At 32.7% G+C, this 16,432-nt stretch overlaps 1 protein-coding gene across 2 annotated transcripts; it reads right to left on the bottom strand.

Annotated features, from left to right (window-relative positions):
* Positions 1–2,372: 2,372 nt before the first annotated feature.
* Positions 2,373–5,029, bottom strand: LOC145070344 (WAT1-related protein At2g39510-like). 2 transcript variants are annotated; one of them, XM_079017279.1, is made up of 7 exons: positions 4,780–5,025; positions 4,637–4,699; positions 4,436–4,552; positions 3,738–3,990; positions 3,348–3,509; positions 2,981–3,132; positions 2,373–2,795 (listed from the first exon to the last, which is right to left on the bottom strand). In XM_079017279.1, the coding sequence occupies exons 1-7, from the start codon at positions 4,977–4,979 to the stop codon at positions 2,600–2,602; spliced, it is 1,143 nt and encodes a 380-aa protein (XP_078873405.1). In that variant the 5' UTR covers positions 4,980–5,025; the 3' UTR covers positions 2,373–2,599. The 2 variants fall into 2 exon arrangements, with proteins under 2 accessions (XP_078873405.1, XP_078873406.1); XM_079017280.1 differs by lacking the exon at positions 3,348–3,509 and having other exon boundaries at positions 4,780–5,029.
* Between the last annotated feature and the right edge of the window lie 11,403 nt (positions 5,030–16,432).

The following is a 16,432-nucleotide window of genomic DNA, read 5'->3' as shown; positions in this document are numbered from 1 at the left end:
TTACTTGAAAAGCCATAAGCTCCCCCACATAGTCTTACATCCAAGTGTCATGGGCTCCCCCATGGTCTTCCCTGCAAGTATCACATATATAGCTAGCATAACTAACTATCATACGCTATATCTCTACAACAATGAGTGTACCACATATCACAAAATGGGCCGGCCTTGGTGCCCTAGACCCATTGGTATGGTGAGGAGACTTACCTCTCGTGAATGTTGAATTGACAAGATAAGATCAGATAAATCCCATGTGCTGCTCCAACTCAACTGCTTATAATCATCATGTGATTAAATTGTCATAATCCCAAATTACCATGAATATCCTCAAAGTCAACTCTAGTCAACTTTGTTGAAAGTCAAGGTCAACAGTCCATGTTGATCTCAACTCATCGAGTGCATCTAGCAACACGTCGAGTTGCCAGAGTAACTCTTCAACTTGCCGAGTTACCTGTGTAACTCGTCGAGTTCCCAAAGGTCCAGAAGACCAAAACCCACGCAGACCGAAAACCCCAATCCTTCACAGAAATCACTCGAAATCTCGAAAACGTGTAAACCCTACTCGACTCGTCGAGTTGGCTAAGGGACTCGACGAGTTCCTTCAGTTGTTTTTGTGTTCAAACGTTTTTAAGCTACTCCAAAGCTCTAGATTGCAGATCTAGCCTCCTACGGCATGGTTTCCATGTAAAGTTGCAAACTTCACATGCATACAAGCTCTTAGTTGCTAACACCAAGTTAAGGGAGGGGTTTTAGCCAAAGAGAAGGACCAAACTTGATAAATTCAACAACTTTATAACTCTAAGGACTTAGAGGAGTCCAGATCTGAAGTTGCAACTCCAAATCTTACTCAACACCCGAAATGCTTCACAAATGTACTAGAAATGGCCTAAAACCCAAGAAGAAGAGGATCTAATGCTAGAATGATCAAGGTAATAGTTTGTTACCTTCAAATGGGTGTCCAAACGTTTTAGATGCTGGATCTACAGTCTCCTTCCCGCTCCAAGCTCCTCAATCTTCAAACTTTTTCAACTAAAGCACCAAAAACTCTCTCTTAGCCTCTCAATCACAAGGAAAAGCAAAGAATGGCTTAGGGTTTCTTCTATGGGTAGTGAAGTGGTAAGGGAGGCCACAAGAGACAGATTAAGTCCATTAAATAGGGTGCAAACTCTAAAAATTAGGCTTTTCCTTTATTGCACCTACTCATCGAGTCGGGGCCTTCCTAGTCGTCGAGTGGGATCTGAATCTTGCGTCCTCATAAATGATCTCTACTCGACGAGTTGGAGCTCCCCAACTCGCTGAGTCCAAGCACAAAACCCTAAAATTAAATAAATTAAATGATACATGGAACATGTGTTACACACACACACACTCTCTCTCTCTCTCTCTCTCTCTCTCTCTATATATATATATATATATATATATATATATATATATATATATATATATCTTGTTCTTTTGAAGCAAGTTGCAAGACTTTGGGTGTTCATAAGTGCTTCTCCTTTGGTGCTTAATTGTATTAAGCACTTAAAGGCTTAAGAATTACTTTTGACAAGATGGGAACTAGCATTCTTAGTGCCTTAGTCTTAATGATGGATACATTGTAGAGAAACTTTTTCTTGAGTTTTTTTTTTTTGCTATCTTCATCAACTCTCCAATTTCAAGTGGGATCAAAGACTTCAAAGATTATATCCTTAACTTTCTATGGTTGTTATTATCTTTCTAATTCATGCATTTGGATCCTCTTGGTGGTTTGTAAAAAAATAATCTAAAAATAAACTAGTTACTTTTAAAAGTCTTCTGTTTGCCGTTAAAATTGTTTTCATAAAATATCATTTTTATTTTATCAAAACCCATCTAAACGAAGTTTTGCCAAACAGAAAAGGAGTAGCTATTAGTACTCAAGAGTATGGGGCAAATAGAAGAGAAGTATATGATCGCGACATTCATCACTCCTTTCGTGCGGATTTGGTGGAGCATATTTATAGGGCTCACATATAGCCCGGGGCCGAGTATTCGCATGATGATTTGTTTCATGAATTGGATGAAGATTCAGATATGTTCGTTGAAGACTCGGGCAAGTATTTGGATAACGAGGATGACGATTCGGAGTGTCATACTTTTTAATAATGATTTATTATTTTTATTATCTAATTTTTAATTGTGTTTTCTAGGTTTTATTATGTAATTTTCATTTGTAAGTGATGAAATATTTTTATTTTTATTAATTTTTTATGTTTATTAATATTTTTTTAATTAATTCTATTTATTTTTTAGTTATAAACTTTAAAATTAAATTAATTTTATTTTTATAAAATAAAAGTAAAAAGTGACCATTTTCTGACTTTTGGTAACTGAAATGTGAGTGAAGAAAGCTGTGACAAAAAAAATAAGTGGTAAGTTGTACACACTTTAGTCTTAGTAGAATTCAAACGAGCGATTATGAGGAACATAAACAAGAGCAATGAGTCAACCACTTGATGTACAAAAGTCGGTTGACCAAGAATTTGAAATTAGTTGAGTGACTTTATGGATCAACCCAATTGACTCGGTGGTCTGTGGGCAATTGATCCTACAAAAATAATAAATGATGTAAGCGATGTCCTTAAACTACTTCAAGATCAGTACATGGTTTTCCGTCAGAATTAACGACATCAACACTGTGTTTAAACGTCGCCATCTTCAGACCATCTATGTGTTGTTTATTTAAAGACAACTCAAGGTCTTGTTCGTTTTGATCCTTGCTCTTCCCCCATATAACCAAATATAGCCCAACCACAATAACAACCGCTCCAACAACACTACAAACCAAAATTCAGAAATTAATCTCCATTAAACTTACGTGGGAAAGAAAGTTTCATTAGTTAGGTATATACTTATATAAAGTTCAACTACTTTTAGTTGTTCTAAAAAAATAAAATAAAATATACTTCAATTAACGTTATAAATATAAATACATTAGACTGATAAATATTTTTAAATATACCTTCCCAAATTCAAATTCTCAGCTAAAATGGAAGACCCCAAAATGGCAATAATAACCATGCCAAGTGGGCTGAAAGCCGTCACAAAAACTGGTCCTCTCTCTTGCATTACCACACCCGAAATGTAATATGCGCATCCTGAACACATTATTCCCTGCATCCACATAAAAGATGTTAGAGAAAATTAGTCAAATAATCACGATCTCATGTGACAAGATAATTCACGAAGAGAAACATATTGTAACTTCTTTTACACATATAGCTTGTTTCTTAGTTATTATAAATTGATATGACGTTGATAAATGATAATAGATTATAATGTCAACTAAAATGTAAAGGTCTGAAGGATAATATTATTTTTTTTCTTACACCATAAATAGCGGCAAATAATTTAATATCCCAGTTAATTGACCAGATTGAGGCATTGGTCTTCTCAACTACAAGTGCAAGTATGGACCCTTCTAATGTCCCCATCATACACACAAGCGCTGTGAGGGAAAGCTGAGCTGGGTACGACTTTAATGTCACTGCCTTTTTCCACCCAAGAAACATAAAAATTAGTATATATTGTCCATATAAATACTCTTAATTAACATGTCAATAGTGACAGAAATATATCTTGTGACGGTTTTTCCATCATGAAATATCTCTATTTGTGTGTTTAGTCAAAATTGACATCATCCGCATATGAAATTCTTGTTCTCTTCATCTTTTTATTAGAACATAATTATGAACTAGAATTTTGGACTGAAAACTTACTTGAAGGATGACGAAACTCGCCCAAGAAAAGCAACCGACAGTGATCATGAGAGATCCCTTGATCTGATCTTGTGTACTCATGGTGTTAACCGTAGATTGATGATGAAGAGGATGATGATGATGATGATTTGTCCATGGAAATAGAATTGCAGGGCCTCTTATTAATGTCATTATCATAGCTCCACCAATCGTCACTATTGTCCCTATGATCTTCCCTTGGCTATGTAAACTCCTTACTTTCACCTTCTCAAGTCTACCAAAATAAAGAAATTATCAGACCAAATTTGTTGGGATGATTATCAATGCTACTTTCCTATCTATCTAAACGGGTTTAAAACACAACGTATTATATATATATATATATATATATATATATATATATATATATATATATATATATATATATATATATATATATATTAATTTGTAAGATAATTAACATGTTGCGAAGAAAGGTTTTTCTTGTTGTCATATCTTTGAAGCTTGAAAGATTTGTTGCACGGTGGTATACAAAATCGATCCGTTAAGGTTCCGAATATATAAAGAGGTCTAGTTCACAGTATTGGCCACGCATAAATAAAAGACATGATATCTTGTAAGCTGCCAAAAAACATAGGATGTATGTAGCTGTCACAAAAGTTTACTAAAGTTAATATAATCACGTACGTAGCAACTTGCCTGAGGAACAAGAAGAATACCTAAACATCCAAGCCATGACAAAGGTAATGGCAGGAAGGATGTTGCACATAGATGTAGCAAAAGTCGCGGTTGTAAATTTCATTCCAGCATAGTACAAGTTCTGGTCGATCACTGGTCTGTGATTACATGCAAAATCAATCATTCTTGAAAAGTTAGAATTCCTTTCTTACACAAGAAAAACCAGAATATAGAATACATACTCTAGTAATCCCAGTAGCATGATCTTCAGGAAGATGGAAACTGTCATTTCTGGCCTAACTTTCCTGTTTGCATCCGCAAAGAAATGATAACAAGAAGGAAAAATTACGGATTCATATACATGATTGCATGTAACATCACATACCTTTCCAGGATGAAAGCGAAAGGACCGAAGAAAAGAGCTGCAACAGCGTTGCGGTATACAGCAAAAGTATAATGATTTAAGCCCTTGTTTAAGGCTGACTTGACAACTAAACCATTAACAGCATATGAAGTTTGCAGGAAGATCATGAGCATAAAAGGTTTGATACGAACATATAACCCCTTAAAACTCTCTTTCGACATGCTTGTTTAATTATCTAGTTATATGTCTCTTTGTGGTTGTAAGGGCTACTAGTGGTATATATATACAATGGTTTTGTCTGAATGTTTAAAAAGTAGTCTAGATAAATTCGCTTTCAAAGTGTCAACGCCACAATTTCTCAACTTCAAAATGTAAGAACTTTACCTTTTTTCAGGAGAAATTTTACGAACCTTGAAATGGATTATGTATTAATCTATATAAAAAAAAAGTTGTTGCTTGTTGTTTAATTAATTTAATACTCATTGTATTTCTGCATCAAAAAGTATTAAGCTTGACACAAAAGAGTCAAAATATAAGTTTTGCATGCCCTTTAATTAATAAGAAGGTTGACCTAAAAGATTAGTCTTTTTTTTATTAATTATGAAGATTGGTGAGTTTTTCCACTTTCCTGTTGTGCTATTTAAATCCAATTAGCTAGCTTCAATTACTAGTAAGTATTGAAAAATAATATGTTAGTCTCGTCCTTATGTATTTGTAATTTTGTATAGATGTTCGGGTTCAGCTCACTAGAAAAATGGAACAATATCAACAGAGATTATATATCCACAGAAGAAAAAAAAACAAAAAAACTCTTGAATAAAGAAGACTAAGGACAGAAAGAAATAAAATGGAAGGGCAAGGAAGACAAAAGAATGCTCAAATCCATCCTCACCGTTTTAAGCGGATTACGAGGGGAATGTGCTTAATTAACTGGTTTTTTGCACCGACTATTCACCTTCAACTTCATCAACCGTCTAGTGTTAGAAGGAAAATGTGCTTAAATATCTTTCTATCTATTTGAAATATTTATATTCTTGTTATTAACTTAGAGTTAATAACTTATTATACTAATCATTTTATGAAGTTGTTTCTTATTAATATTTAGTTATTCTTTATATGTTATTAATGTCATGTATCATTCATATTCTCTATAAAAATTCATTTTTATTACCAATATCACATTTTCTAAACAGTCAAAAAATGTTGGCAGTCAAAGAAAGTATTCCCCGTGCCAATCGACCCGGTTTTTATATGGTTTTGATTTGAACGTACCATTTTATTTATGAATGTAGTAAAACAAATTATAAATGTTTTCTTAATTCTTGTTATTGTTTTAATTTTTTTTAAGGAAAACTAAGTTTCTCTCATATCTCTAAACTAGATTATGACCCGCGTTAAACGCGAGGAACACATAAATAAAATGCAAATTTATATAGATATTATAAAATAATTATAAAAAAATAGGGTTATTGGTATTATTGAAATGTGTAAAAATTACACTAAGATAGGTAAATATATATAGCGTTAAAGGACCTCTTTATAGACAATATTTTTTGTTTTATTAGTTCAATGACCTTGTTTGTCACATATAAGTACCTTCAAACATTTTTTACTTGTGACACGGAAAACAACTATATATAGCCAACCATGCGTGAAAATGGGTCTACACAAGTATAATCCAACATTTAACAATGTACTTTCAAAATACATTGTTATTTTATGGCTATATTGCGAAATATAACTTTTTATTTCAAAAAATAGCAACTTATTTATGTTCCTTCAAAATGAACCACATAAAACCCCCCACAATATTAAATATAAAGAAACTATAACCAATAAATCTGCAACGAAGCTAATCATCTACCTCCACTTCATCTCTAATATCAAATCTTTTTTTCCTTAATCTAAATTGTCATTATCATCGACAATGTTAAGATTCATTGATGACTTCTTTTTTATTTTAGGGATAATATGACATAAATCATTTATCAGGTCCATCATTTATGTTTATATCTTCGTTTTTTTTGTTGATTTTGATATACCTTCTTCGATTTACCACCATCTTTTTTTTTTCAGGCTCCTTTTTTTTATGAAATAACATTTTTTTTGTGAAATTCTTTCTATGGTTTTGAGTATGTGCAGGTATGTGGATTTTTTTGAAGTAAAGAAAGTAGGTTTTTGTTCGATGTTGGTTCCTAGGTTTGGTTCTTATTTTTTGCGATTTCTCATAATCCATTGCGTTTTATTTTCCATCTTTATCTGCAATCTTTATGTATAGAACACTTTATCCATATAGTCATTCACTATAGAGTTTAATGATGAAAAAAAAAACACCCCTTCAGTTTTATTTACTTTGCAAATTATCGAGCCTCCATGCAAAGGTTACAACATAATGAAAAAAACAAAAAACCCTTATGAGGTAAATGCCAATTACGATTCTACCCCTTTTCCTCTTGTAACAATTATCTCACTTCAAAACATCTACTTTTGTGTTTCAGCATATTATTGATAGCATGAAAGATCCAAGCATTGTTGCATTTTGGTTAATCACAATGCCTCAAATTATTGGAGGATTTAAATATGGTAATGAGGTCAAACATAAAATATGGTGGTAATACAAGGTTCTTTTATTTCTTATTTATTTATTTACTTTGAATTAAAAAAAAATAAGTAAATAAATAAATGAGAAATAAAAGAACTTTGTATTACCACCATATTTTATGTTTGACCTCATCACCATATTTAAATCCTCCCATAATTTGAGGCATTGTGATTAACCAAAATGCAACAATGTTTGGATCTTTCATGCTATCAATAATATGCTGAAACACAAAAGTAGATGTTTTGAAGTGAGATAATTGTTACAAGAGAAAAAGGGGTAGAATCGTAATTGGCATTTACCTCATAAGGGTTTTTTGTTTTTTTCATTATGTTGTAACCTTTGCATGGAGGCTCGATAATTTGCAAAGTAAATAAAACTAAAGGGGTGTTTTTTTTTATCATTAAACTCTATAGTGAATGACTATATGGATAAAGTGTTCTATACATAAAGATTGTAGTTAAGATGGAAAATAAAACGCAATGGATTATGAGAAATCGCAAAAAATAAGAACCAAACCTAGGAACCAACATCGAACAAAAACCCTACTTTCTTTACCTTAAAAAAAAAATCAACATACCTGCACATACTCAAAACCATAGAAAGAATTTCACAAAAAAAATGGTATTTCATAAAAAAAGGAGCCTGAAAAAAAAAAAGACGGTGGTAAACCGAAGAAGGCATATCAAAATCAACAAAAAAAAACGAAGATATAAACATAGATGATGGACCTGATAAATGATTTATGTCATATTATCCCTAAAATAAAAAAGAAGCCATCAATGAATCTTAATATTGTCGATGATAGTGACAATAAATTAGATTAAGGAAAAAAAGATCTGATATTAGAGATGAAGTGGAGGGAGATGATTAGCTTCGTTGCAGATTTATTGGTTATAGTTTTTTATATTTAATATTGTGGGGGGTTTTATGTGGTTCATTTTGAAGGAACATAAATAAGTTGCTATTTTTTGAAATAAAAAGTTATATTTCGCAATATAGCCATAAAATAACAATATATTTTGAAAGTACATTGTTAAATGTTGGATTATACTTGTGTAGACCCATTTTCACGCATGGTTGGCTATATATAGTTGTTTTCCGTGTCACAAGTAAAAAATGTTTGAAGGTACTTATATGTGACAAACAAGGTCATTGAACTAATAAAACAAAAAAATATTGTCTATAAAGAGGCCCTTTAATGTTATATATTTACCGATTTTAGTGTAATTTTTACACATTTCAATAATACCAATAACCCTACTTTTTTTATAATTATTTTGTAATATCTATATAAATTTGCATTTTATTTATGTGTTCATCGCGTTTAACGCGAGTCATAATCTAGTTAACACCTATTTCTCCAATCATGACCTTTCAGTTGAGAGAATCACTCCAGACCGTTAGGCCAAAGACCTTTGATTGTTATTGTTTTAATAGTTTAGTTAATTTATGTGGTTTATATCATAAAATTATTATGTTTTTTCAGGATTAAACATCACCCATTTTTTTCTAAATAATATGTTGTATTTTTTGGTTTTTCAATTTGGCCCTTTTAACAAGCTTATTAGTAATCTTTCAGTTTTAAACAATTTTTTTCTAGAAAAAAACACCCTTGACTTTTTTTTTCCAAAAAGAAACTATCAACATTTTTTCCCAAAACAACCTTCAACTTTTTTTCCCCGAAAAACTCTATTGGAATATGTTTATCAGTTTTCTCCTATTAGTTTTATTTTCTTTTATTAGTTTTCTTTGTCTCCTTCTTTATTGGATTGGTTTTGACCGGATGGTTTCATTATCATAAAGAAAGGGGAGTGGCTCGGCTATCCCTCCTAGCCAAGCCAGAAAAATGGATTAAATATAAATGAGTTGAAAAAAAATATTTTTTTATGACATGATCCCTATATGTATGAAGGAACCGAAGTGACTCCTAAAGTATTAGATTCCTTATCATAATTTGTTTAAATTGGACAATATAAATAATCCCATGTATTCCCGTTTTCAAGTAAGTTAAAAAACAGTTTTTATATTCAGATTTATTATGGTATAAGAGCATTACATGGGTTCTCAAACCTAGTTTTTGTTCACGTCTAAACAATGGTGACTGAAGGAGGTCAACCCTCCAATACAGGAGACAAACCCACCATCGACATCTCTTCCCCTTATTTCATCACATCGATAAATCATCCTGGACAAAACTTCATGGGTGGAAATCTCCTACGCGATGATAATTATGGTTATTAGGAGACTGAGATAACCAATGCACTCTTCGCCAAGAACAAGATCAGATTCGTCGATGGAACTCTTCCCATGCCAACAGAAGACTTGGCTGATTTGACCAACTAGAAAAGATGCAACGCTATGGTGCGGGGATGGCTCATAAGTTCCATGGAAAAGGTGATAAAAAAATAGTGTGAAATATGTTATTACTACTCATGACATATGGCTCGACCTAAAGGAGAGATTTGTCAAAGAAAACACCCCACGAGCATACTAACTAAGATGGGCGATTCACAATGATTCAGCAAGAAAGCATGATTTTGCCGGGTAATTACACTAAACTTAGAAGTGTCTGGGATGAAATACAATCGATCACTCAAACTCCTTCATGTACCTGCAATGGATGTAAATGTGAGATCAATAAAGAACTTGTCAAACTACCTGCAATGGATGTAAATGTGAGATCAATAAAGAACTTGTCAAACTACGAGGCAATGAATGATTATATGATTTTCTCATGGGATTAAATGAAGAGTTTAATGAAATAAAAAAACAAATTATTAGTACTAGTCCATTCCCCACTTTGAATGATGTCTATCATCTTGTTAACTAAGACGAACAACAACGACAGATTGGAGTTTCTTGAAACAGCAACATCGAGACTTCTACGTTTCAAGCAATGGGAATGAACACTCCTCGACAATCCGTAAATTCTAGAAATTTCAGACGTGATGATCGCAACAAAACAGAAAAGAATGATGACTGATGGTGCCCACATTTCCAAAAAAAGGGACACACCGTTGATGGTTGTTTTGGACTTTTTGGCTATCCAGAATGGCGGAACACAAAGACATCAAACTCAAAAAATAAAACAGTAAACAAAAGGTACAAGCACATGCAGCCATTGTCACTGAAGAAATAAGCTCATCATCTATCACTAAATATGAATATGAAACTCTCATAAATATGTTAAAAGCAGTGAAAACCACTACCAACACTCCAAAGGCGAACATGACTCGTAAGAACAAAAAATTTAATTCTTGGACTATTGATTCGGGTGCTAGTGAACATATTACTCCACATAAGCAATTATTAAGAACTCTCAAACGAAATGAAGATAGTGTTGGATAAGGTGTCTGATAGGATGGACTTTTGAAAAGAGGTTATTTATGATTTATTAATATATTGTAAGTTCTAATATATTAATATGAAATCATATTATTTAACTAGTATTAATAAAGAATTAATTTGGAATTAATTTAGTGATCAAATGAGACTAATTAAATGTAAGGGTATTGATTTGGTAAATCAAACATTCTTATGGTGTGGGCATATAGTTATTTAGGATGGGCTAAACCAATATGGTAGTCCATGGATAGTCCATGGAGGTTTTAACCCATGGATCCTAAGTAAGATGAAAATTCATTCACATTAGGGTTTATATGGATGTAACCATAATCCTAGCCACATTATATAAGAAGACCCTAGGCTACTAAAATCGACACTAGTGATTTTTGGAGAACCATAACCGATTTTAGTGTGCAAGAAAATCTCTTAAAAGTCATCCTTTGTCTAAGGTGTGTTGTGAACCATTTGAGGTGTCACACTTGGGACACTAAGTTCTTAAAGGTCAAACACAACAAGTTCTATAAGCTACATAAAGAGGTAAACTCCTAACTAGTATTTTATGTTGTTTATGTCAATTACATGCTAGTTGTAGGCTTAATGCTTTGGAAACAATATTGCATGTATAATTAGAGAAAACATATATCCAAAGCATTTAGGGTTGTATGTTCACCATAGGATGTTGTAGTATACTAAAACCCAATAGTGGTATCAGATCTTAGGATTATTTTCTATTATACTTGATGTTTTATTGGTTTTCAAAGTGAAAAAATCGAATTTTCTGCCTTCTGCCCAGTGAACTCGCCAAGTCCACTAGGTAGCTCGCTGATTTCCCTTATAAAATGGCCAACTCGACGAGTCCAGTTCATGTACTCGTCGAGTTGGTGCTCCAGTGGGCAGATTTCTCGACTTTTGGCCAGAAATTGGATTAGGATCATTACCCCCAAACTGTTTTTTGAACCATGAAATGTGTTTTTTCATAAGGTAATGATCATTCTTGTCCAATTAAAAGATAATTGTCATATTTTCAAGATTTGTATTAGTTTATATGATAGACTAATTTCTTGTAAATAGTTGATGAGAATTATCTTGACTTGTGAGTTTAATCTAGATCATAAAACAAATTATTTCATTATTGTTTTAATTGAAATATTTGATCTAAATGTATTTTATGAACTCCATAACTTGTCCTCAAGTTATGGAATTTCAAGAGTCTCATTTTAAAAGTCATCTTAAATGGTTTTAAAGTCTTCCATAACTTTTCCTCAAGTTATGGAACTTCAAAAAAATTTCATAAAAACTTCATTAAACTCATAAGTTAGAGAAATGAAGAGTTTTGACAAGTTTCAAAACTTTCCCTCAAGTTTTGGAATTTGTAAAGTCTCACTTTTGAATACTTTAGTTCCAAACCCTAGAGTTTTAAAAGTTAAAATTCTACCATTATACTTTATATTATTATAAGGTTAATATATATATATATATATATATATATATATATATATATATATATATATATAATACATGCCAATCTTACCGTTACTAGACCTCATTCACGAAGTCAGTTTATAAGGGGGGGTATAAGGTTACTGCCTATAAAATGGCAGTTTAATGGGTGTTCACTCTCACCCACCGCTTCCTTGACTGGTGGAGGGTCGTTAGCCGAACGGGTATGATAGGACACTAAGTCTCGTTATAATGATAATTATAAAGTAACTAAACTTTTATTAAATTTCCAATCTTAGTTACTTTAGGGAAAATGTGAATATGGTGCTATCCCATGAAATTGCACTTTGTAGTTTGTTAAGTCGTTAGTGGAGCGTATGTGGTTAACCGGCACATTAATCTTGGACTGACAGTGTGTGGCAAAGGGTAGCTTGATATTAATCATAGATCAATTGAGTGTGTGTGGTTAACCGGCACATTGATTAGGTGGTCGTAACATTAAGTGTACCAAGCTAATTTGGATGGTTATTCACACCTTGTTTGTGATCCTCGACATCCTAGTCACAAAATTGAAGGGCACAATCGATATTTAAACATGCCATTGAAAAATTCAATGAATCTTAAAGGATCTAGGAATTTCAAACCATTTAAATCTTAATAGTCAATTTCATTTTTCATGGTGGAAATTGGTAATCGTCATTTACCTACCTTCAAATATTTTTCAATTGGATTACGACATCCCTCTTCCTAATTGTAAAATATTGTGTTAGGCCCTAGCCTTAATATTTCATTTGGGTGTTATACTAAGGACTTAAATCAACTAACTTGAATTTCTCCCTTATAGATGTCTAGTTCAGACAACTATGGTCGTCCCAAATCTTTAGGAATAAGTTTTCCTCTTGAAGATGATGTTCCACGGTTGGAATGTGGAACTAGAAATCATACTTCAATTCCTCCACGTCCTCCAATTATTCTCCCTAACCCTCAAGTTCAAGGACTTGAAAAGTTCAAGGTCAGCCAAATCCTACTTGCAATGAAACATCAAGATGGAAGGTATGTGTGTGCACATGTCTTGGAGATGAAGTCACACATTAACAGGATGGAAATGTCGGGTGTCGTTGGAAGTTGGTTGTTGAGGTAGTTCTTCAATCACTTCCTAAGTCATATAGCGGGTTCTTTAAGGACTAATATATGACAGATCACGATATGACCCTTATCAATCTTACCTATTTTCTTGTTGCTGCTGAATCAATAATGATTTGGCGCACTAGTAAAGAAAATTTGATTGGAAGATCTACTTCCTAAAATTCCATGGACATTGAAAATGGTAACATTGGAAGTCCAGAAAAGTCTTCTATTCCCAATGGAAAGGGATCAGCTATAGTCAACCCAGTTGACCAAATGGTAAAGAGAAGGGCTAAGTCTGAGATTGTCCCATGTACCATGCCGAAAGAGTCGATTTACTTCTATTGCCAAGAGAAGAGGCACTGGTTGCGAATCTATCATATTTACCTGAAAGATCACAAGGATGGTAAAGTCAAAATGTTAGACTCTACTTCAGATAAAGTCCACTATCTAACTCTATTAAGTTCCTATTTGGAGATTCTTAATACCTGATGTAATGTAATTACATTTTGATGTTTTGTAGAATCAAAGAAAAGAAAGGAAACTTAAAGTAAGAGTAAGCTGATTCTGATCGTAAAGAGATGGATTTCGATCGCATGGTTCGATGATCAGAATTTTGAGTTGCTGCTTAAGAGTTATGATAGATTGCTTAGGAATAGATAACAACATAGTTTTCATATGTATTTGCATTGTATGGATAAGTTTTTCGCAGTTTTTATAAATAAAGAAACGTTTTGAAATTTATCTTATTTTAAGTTTCCTTACAATGGCATTTGTGAAAATTGTTGTTTATATGTTTTCATTGATATCAATATTGGAAAAGGGTTTGATTCTTTCGTTTGTGGTAGTGTCAAAATTTACCAAATAAGGAAAGATTCCCATTACCCAAGTTTCAGTTGGATAAAAACTTGGAATCATGCAAGTTGGATTGTGTGATGAATGAGAACCTTCATCTTTGGGAAATTAAGACTAATTCCTGGTTCACATGTATATGTGAGTCAAGTGATGGACTAGGGGACCGGGTACACTTGGTTGTGCGCTGGTCAAGTCCACCACAAAGAACGATAAGACTATTCGTTATGATTTACTAAAGTTTAGTAAATATGGTTATACTTACAAGATTAAGTATAATTCTAAACTATTTGGAAAAGTTTTAATGTATGGAAAAACGAATAAGAAGAATCAAATTAGGCAGAAAGATAAAGTTTCTCCAATCTGAAAAGAAGGGAGAGTACTTGAGTATCGTGTTTTATGATTATCTTAGTGATTACGAAACCATATCACAATTGATTCTCTAAGGACATCTTAGTGCATTTGCATTACTAAGAAGAGGAATTGTGAATTGTTGAAATGGTTAAATCAAAAGGTGAATCATACTTCGTTCCAAAATCAAAGTCTTAGACTCATACTCCAAGATTGTAACTTGAGTGACATAATATTAAGAAAGGTTTATAACACTCATCAAATATAGAGTAACATGTTTCTTACTATTGTACATTTGAAATTGGTAAGTTGTGATGTCTTGGTAAGGACAAAGACCAACTAAGACCAATTGTGTGAGGTGTCTTTCTTTATAAGAAACCGCACTAACTCTTGAATATTTGTTTGTCAAGTAATGTTCCTTGATAAAGAGAATCTTCTATGTTAAGAGGTCAGTGGGAGTCTTAAAGATCTTGAAAGTTTCAAGAACTAATCAAGAGTAAAGTTATTGTTAAACACTAGCACACGACTTGAGGTTTGTAACCTATCGTGTTGACATATTCTTATTTTTGTGCCCATTCCAGTTAAATTTGACTATGCATGTGAGTTCTATTAGTTCTCAATTGTTTTCATAACAACTTGGAAGCGATGGTAGGCTCTTGAGCTGCCAAGTGGCAAGAAATTAAGATTGAACAAGTTCAGTCCATATGAGTTTGGATTTGTCATTAACCTTGTCTTGTGATGATGGTTATGACAAATTCACATGGATATGAACACATACACCATAAAATGTAAGTGCCACAAGGTTTCTCTACAATTCATGAAAAGGATTGTGAGGAAATGCTTTTACTAAGTAGATTTTAAGGAGATAGCAATTGTGATATTTGCATTCTCAAATTCGATTATGATTATGGCATCCCTTTTCATAATTCGAATTGTAAGAAATGGAAAAGGTCTAAACATTTGAGACTTATCGTTGTAAGTTCTAAAATTGTTAAGACACATATGTGAGCTATCTAAGGAAAGGTGTATGAGTTTGAGAAGCCTAGATAAAGCCTAATCGAAGCATCTCGTATTAGAAATCTTAACTTTGGTAAGAAAGTCAATAAGTATTGATTTCTAGAAGTCCAACTGATTTCTGGGTACATGTCAAAGCTAGTGGGAGCATAAGTATTATGTTAATAAGAATGTAATTATTAGGCTAGTGGGAGCATAATTATTATAAGTGTTGCGAGTTAGCAATGTTAATTATAGAAAACAAAAGCTTCAATTTGCAAAGATGCAAGGTTTGAAAAGTTGTTTTGCTATAATTAAGGGGGATAAATTATACTTCATTTCAAAATCTAAAAACTTAGATTGAGTTTTTTAATCAAATTTAGTCAAATATGTATGAATGTTATGTTAGAATGGTTCAACATAAGGAAATTCTATATATGGAAATGTTAATTGCAATCTCAAAATTTGATTGTGATTACGGCGTCCCTCTTCATAATTTGAATTATGAGAACATGACAAATAGAAATATTGTAGCAAAAGACTGGTAAAGTATCATGTCTTTATGAATCGTGTCCAATATGCTTCGGGTATAGGATCGATTACATGTGCTATAATATTCATTTGTTCTAAATTTTCCAAAGGCCTAGGGCATTAAGAGGAAAAAAAGGACTAGAACCGGATATGACTAAAGTGGTTAACAACTGTTAAGGACAATCTAAGGTTCGCTAAGGATTGGTCGCTTGTAGTTGGAAGTATAAAAATGGATGGACCATATTAACACACTCTAAGAAGAGGTAACTCTTGTTCAAAAGTGATAGTCAAAGTGGAAATATGGAAATGATTCCATAAGTGGAAGCTGTTCTTTAAATCTATGTAAGACTAAAAAACTTAATGTAGAAGGATGTTCAAAGGAATGTACTTTGAATTTGAGACTTCCTTTCCATGGAATTTCTCTCCATTGGAATA

Source organism: Lactuca serriola, chromosome 8 (assembly GCF_051521515.1).
Source record: "Lactuca serriola cultivar US96UC23 chromosome 8, Lser_US96UC23_V15, whole genome shotgun sequence".
NCBI classification, from domain to species: domain Eukaryota; kingdom Viridiplantae; phylum Streptophyta; class Magnoliopsida; order Asterales; family Asteraceae; genus Lactuca; species Lactuca serriola.
This window is presented reverse-complemented; position numbering and strand designations above follow the sequence as displayed.

Coding starts and splice junctions, on each gene's coding strand:
- LOC145070344 (XM_079017279.1), bottom strand. CDS start 4,979: ATGTCGAAAGAGAGTTTTAAGGGGTTATATGTTCGTATCAAACCTTTT. Junction 4,553..4,636: donor ATGCTACTGGGATTACTAGA/GTATGTATTCTA, acceptor ATGTAATCACAG/ACCAGTGATCGACCAGAACT. Junction 3,510..3,737: donor CGAGTTTCGTCATCCTTCAA/GTAAGTTTTCAG, acceptor GGGTGGAAAAAG/GCAGTGACATTAAAGTCGTA.